The sequence below is a fragment of the Cariama cristata genome, unplaced genomic scaffold (assembly GCF_000690535.1).
Source record: "Cariama cristata isolate BGI_N322 unplaced genomic scaffold, ASM69053v1 scaffold26050, whole genome shotgun sequence".
In the NCBI taxonomy this organism is placed as follows: Eukaryota; Metazoa; Chordata; class Aves; order Cariamiformes; family Cariamidae; genus Cariama; species Cariama cristata.
This window is the reverse complement of record NW_009593405.1, coordinates 54,364-60,363: the sequence shown is the minus strand read 5'-3', so window position 1 is coordinate 60,363 and position 6,000 is coordinate 54,364. Positions and strand designations below refer to the sequence as shown.

The 6,000-nt window shown below is 35.4% G+C and overlaps 1 protein-coding gene across 1 annotated transcript in view; it reads right to left on the bottom strand.

Moving 5' to 3' along the window:
- Positions 1–1,178: 1,178 nt before the first annotated feature.
- The window catches only part of WDR35 (WD repeat domain 35), a 44,451-nt gene continuing 39,629 nt past the window's right edge, over positions 1,179–6,000 (bottom strand). The window contains exons 24-28 of the mRNA XM_009710330.1: positions 5,497–5,661; positions 4,356–4,496; positions 3,392–3,548; positions 2,493–2,733; positions 1,179–1,407 (exon numbers count right to left, since the gene is read on the bottom strand). Coding sequence (XP_009708632.1) covers positions 1,260–1,407; positions 2,493–2,733; positions 3,392–3,548; positions 4,356–4,496; positions 5,497–5,661 — 852 coding nt within the window. The 3' untranslated portion in view covers positions 1,179–1,259. The remainder of the gene's footprint in view (positions 1,408–2,492; positions 2,734–3,391; positions 3,549–4,355; positions 4,497–5,496; positions 5,662–6,000) is intronic.

Here is a 6,000-nt window from a genome sequence, read left to right as displayed (position 1 = left end):
CTACCAAGGAAAAAGAAGCTCCAATAGCAGGACAGGAAAAAAATATTTAGTAATATTTAATATTTTCCATATAAAATGGGGTTTACTCTTACCTGGCCTAGGTCCAGGCGAGAGGCATTACTTGCCCTGAAAAACAGCGCAGAAGAGGCCTCGCACTCTCCTGTCGGACATCCCCGGGCACAGCAGGCATGGCAAGGCTCGGGGCTGTTGCCAGGCCGCCGAGCGCTGGCTGGGCCTGGGGAGAGTTCATAGCGCGGGGCGAGAACCTGCAGCACTTCCAGAGCAGAGCTCAAATTCAGCAATAAAACAGAGCAGTGCAGTTTTAAGTAAAACAGTGCTCCTTAAACCTTCATGTGTAACAAGGATGACAGTTCAACTCCTGAAATCTGCTCAACAGATGTCAGCTGCTCTCTTGAAGCTACTTAAAAACATAGCTCATTACCAGATTCCACTTTGAAGGTTCACAGAGGTTTCTTTAACAGGTTGAAGACATTAGCAAAGCTCAAGAACCGAGATGCAGACTAATGGCAGTGATTGCTAAATGTTTGCAAGCCCTTTATTGCTATGGTGGGTTTAAATACACTTCGGGAAAGAAAATAGCACAAACGTATGCCTAAACTGATACCATTGCTCTAGTAAAACAGTAGTAGAAAAACATACACAATAGTATTGTCAGAACTACTGTGGCATTATTTCAACTTGGGAATTACTTCCTTCAAAAAATTGTGAATTTTGAGAAAACCCAGTAATTTCCTATGGAATTACAAAAATGAAAAATGGAGCTGGCTCACAGTAAAACACATTAAGATGAACCTACATTCAATTCACATGGTTTTGAAACTAGGCTCAATTTACAGTTAGAAAAGAATGCTTTTACTTTTTTTTTTTAACAAAGTTTTAAGGTAACAAAAAAAATTGAGTCTAGCAACACAGTAATTTCTTCACATGAATGGAACCGCCGGTAAAAACTTCTCTTGCAGGTTTTCTGGTTGTGTTTTTTTTTTTTCTTTGTTTGGTTTGTTGTGGGGGTTTTTTTGTTTTTGTTTTGGTGTTTGGGGTTTTTTTGCCTTTTTTGTTGAGTTTTTTGGTTGTTTTGGGTTTTTTTTGTTTGTTTTTGGTTTTTTTTTAAATGTTTAAAAGCGGCACTATCTGTTACAATAGAGTACCTGAGTTGTATTTTAAAAATATAGTACATCGGTAACATTTTAGAGAGTATTTTTAGGAGACGTAACAGTTATAAGGATAAACAGTCCTTTATCCTATGCTGTGCTGTGGCACAGAGGACAGAAGTTATAATTGCTTGCTTCCTGAGCTTTCATACAATGCTTACATACACTGCACATCCAGAATCGATACTCCAGAATAGGGTCTCCTGTTGCAACACATACAGGAAGTTTCCCATCTCCACTAGTTAAAAAAGAAAAAAAAGAAAAGAAAAAAGACGAGTTAAGGAAAAAAAAAAAAGAGTTAAATAAAGCTGAAAGAATGAAAACATGGTTTTAAAATAGCAACGAAGACTTGTTTTGTAGAAATTTGCAGAACAGCATGAATACCTACTTGCATGCCTACACCTAGTTACAAAACTTGGGATGCTCATCTGTAACATACTGCTGCTGTATTCAGATGTGCACTACTTTTCGATTAGAAGTTATTAAATCACGTAACACTTCACTGTTAACATAGCCAGGTATGTAAATCTTCACACAACAGAATGCACACCCCCAAACCATATAGTCAACACATCAGGACCACCAGATCCAAAAGACTTAAGTTAACAGAATCAGTGAAGGCCATATAAAGGTAAGGTCCAATTAGACACCTGCACTACTATTGCATTTATTCCTCTGAAGAGACAATATGAAAGCCACCAGTGAGATTCTGTACATCTGCACAATAAAATCAAACAAGACAGGTTAAAATCCTATTCATTAAAAAGAAAATTGATTAATAATCAATTTCCATACTCATAAATTCCATGCTGTTAGCAGGAAACATATGTCAAAGACACCACTGTGGGTACAGTCACTCCAAGGACTTACCTGCTTACTTCATGCCCTTCATATTCTAATTCTTTCACTTGACATATTCATCTTCTCAGAAAACACTGGAGACTTATTGGTTAATAATGGTTAAGCATTCACTTGTTGACATTTGCATCGCAGCACAACGGTGATGCAGACAGTAACATTATTACTTTAATGGCATGTGACACCTTAAAGGTCCTAAACTCCTGTGCTCTGTCCACGTGCATTTCAACTAAGATGAAGTGATATCTTTATGCCCAGTTCCTCGAATACAGTCTGTCTATTTCTCCCAAATAAAAGTGTTGTATTACCCTGTCTGCAAACTGGCTAACACCCACATCATTCTTGCCCAATATTTGGTTTAAGGAGCAAGGCACCTAATTAACTTGGTCACACAAAACCCAAAATACAGACAATAGCACAAAAAAAAGCTAGTATTATTACAGTATCATATAAACATAAACCCACCTCTCAAGAACATCATCCAGATCAGATTTTTTGTTATACTTCGGGTAATGTCTTGTGAATATCTCTAGAGCAAGGTCTTCATATTGTTGCCTCTGCTCTGGCCTAAGAGTTTCCAAGGATTCTAGTTTAACAAAGGCTTTTGAACAAATATCAAATGCTCTATTTGCACATGCACAGAGTGCCAGAAGAGAATAGATTTCAACTGCAGGGATAATGTCTTCATAATCTCGCAAATGAAGAGCTAAGAAATGAAAAAAAAAATCCAAGGAAATTCTCACATGTCTTCTGAGAAGCACAAACATCTGTATGAAGTATTTGCTACTAGTACACAGTATTAATCTTACAAATTGGACAATGAACCAAAGTCTTCATTGACATGACTATGAAGCATGCGTGATTCAACACTTTTTAAAAATAAATAAAAATAAGGGGATTTGACTGGGAAATTAAAGTGTCTTTTTAAAAGACACTTTTTTGTTTTCCTTTTAAACTTGTTGAAGTATTAGAAATGGATCCTCATCACTTGGACAAGTATAGGGCACTATTTGCTTCTCTAACTCCCACAAATTTTTTATGAAGCTCCACAGGGGGGTCTGATGTGAATTCAGGTTTTCCTTATAATTTAAAGAAAGAAGGAAATCAAGCAAGCAGTCAACAAAACTACAGAGATTGTCCAATTTAACCAGGTAAAAATTGGTAAGTTGGAGACAATGCAAGTCTAAAAAAATACTTTCCAGGTATCTTGACTGCAGCCATATTGAATTCATTATATGGTTTTGTTTTAAATTCCCTGGATCTAGCAAGAATAGAAAAATGTGCCAAGTATAAATGAACTTATGCGCTATGCAGGTCTGTAGAATTAGAACAGTTTATTTACAGGGTCAAAAATGAAGTCCTACCTGTTTTAAGTGCTGCATCTACAGAACCTTTATAGAGCTGTCTTTGTGCAAGTATGAAAAAATGGTAAGCCTCAGCTCCTCGCCAAGCATTGTCTGCAAAGCGATTAGTTGAAGAAAGAACATCTTCTTCTAGCAAACCAGCCAAAGCTGAAGCAGTCTGAAAACAAAGCAGTATCACAAGTAATTTTTATACGAAACAGATACACCAGGAAACAGGGATATATGAAAAGAACTTTTCTGTACTTGGTGATTACACCACTGTTTGTGTTAACTAGGGAAAATATAAATACATGGACCTAAAGTGAACATTGTTAGGCATTTTATACAATGCCTAGGCAGAACATATGGTGCAAATTTTCAAAGATGAATATCATATACATGTGTACAAATCTATTCTGTGCACATCTGCAGACTGGTTCATAGTTTGGATTAATATTGCATTTCAACACCAAATCTTTTAAAACTTTGTTTAAACTATTTCATTTGTGCATATGAAGATGAAACTGTGAGCAGAAAAAGAAAAAATAATTCTTCCATTTGCTTCCCCCATATCTGGAGCCACCTCCCTGCTAAATTATAGCCAACATAGCTTAATCTAATCACAGATCTCTCTTTGGGATTGATACTTACTCCTAAATGACAGGAAAGTGAGAGTGTCACAGGAAAAAAAAAAATCTGGAGTTTCTTAGTAGGATATTAATTGTTATAGTGAAAACATTAAGAAAAACACATTAAACTTAGGAAGACAAGTATCTATAAATACATATGATTTAAATGTTTTAATATAACACTTTAAACAATATGTTATCATGGAAGACTTGCTTCAATGACTGCTTTCCTTCTTAGCAGGAAAAAGGGTTATTAAAAAAAATAATAGCCTCATACGAAGATAGCTTTATTTATTCTAATAGGTAGCACATACCAGGATTCAGAAAGTAACGGGCGGGGGGGAGATACACCTTACCTCTGAACTTTTTCCTTTAGCTTTTCCCCTCTGTGCATTTTGCATTTGTTCATGGCATTGTTCTATAAGTAAGGCTGCTAATACATAAAGCTTTTTAACTCGCAAAGGCTTTGTCCTTTTCTTTGACTCTTCATCTGCAATCTTAAAAAACAACACCAAGGAATTTAATGTAGATTTAAAAAAAAAAAAAATTAGAAGAGTTGCTTCATTCTCTTGGACAATTGCATGCTTGTACAAACCTAGGAAATCATGCCAAAAAACAATTCTGCATTTGAATGTAATAATTTAGACTGCAAACAGAACTATAAATTAAAATGTCAAAGTGAAGAATGCACATTATTCTGTATTTATTTAGCTAACAACTATATAAAGCCAGATTCTTGGGAAGGATAAATCAGTGTAACCATGTATGTCTATTGACTTAATATAAAAAGAAACAAACAAAAAAATTACTGATTTTTTAAACACTGAAGTTTAAGAAATACATAGCTTTCAATAAGGTCTGGTGGTTTTCCCAGAAAAGAAGAATGGCTTTTGAAAGTAACACATATATATATTTTACTATAAATATTTGCTGTAAAAATTACATATCACTCTTACAGACTTTATAAGCCATGTACAGAACTCTCTGCAGCTGAACCAAATCTAAGCAATATCTTTATCTTAAAAGTAACCACATCAGTTTCTAACTGAAGGTACCAATTGAAGAAATACCAAAATTTAACTTCTAATTAATGATATTGCTGTTTTTAAAAATAAAAGAAATAAAACTAATCCACACAACATATAAAATAATGTGGACATTCCACCCAGGCTGGTCTACTATACTACTTTACTAGGCAATGCAGGGCAACAGGAGCTTTTCTGAAGTTAAAGTCTCAAGATAAATGAGATGACTTGTGTCCTGAAAGCATCCTCTCCACTAGCCACAGAGGACATCCTGGGCAACTATTTCGGATAGAGATACCTGAATTTAGGAGTTGGATTCTTCTTTGCAGTATCCTGTATAACGACATCTGCTTATTGACTGGACACTGTTAACACTAGAATAACCCCGAGAAAATAAAAGGAGCATGGCAATAATAAGAGCTAGTTAGTCCCAAAACCCAGTTATTTGATGTAAAAATAAAACCTGCAATACCTTGAACATGAGCTTAGCAGCTTCAAAGAAATAATTGGCTTTACGATAGAGTTCTATAGCATCAAGGATTTTGTTCTTTTCCAGTAAATGACTTGCATATCTGGCTAACAAGGATCCAATCTCTTTCATATTGTGATTTTTAGCCAGCTCCACAGCTTTATTCCACTAAAAATGAAAGCAGACAATTATCAACCTCATTTTTTCATAAACATTCACAGAACAAGCTGGTTATCTATGAATAGTCTGCAACAATTATGTGCAATACTTCATCACCATTTAGAACCAAGCTATTATAAAATTACAGTAAAAAGCAAGAGAATACAAATGTTAACATCATTGCCAATCATGTGATACAGGCCTGTGAAAGAAATGCTGGACCTCTGTCCAAAACCATGTACAAAGCAGTTGCTTCTGCTTTGGTAAAAGCTTTGCAAAAATCACTTCATTGCTGCTTATAGCTGGACATGTGGATTTCAACACTTCTGATATTACTAAAACCCAGAC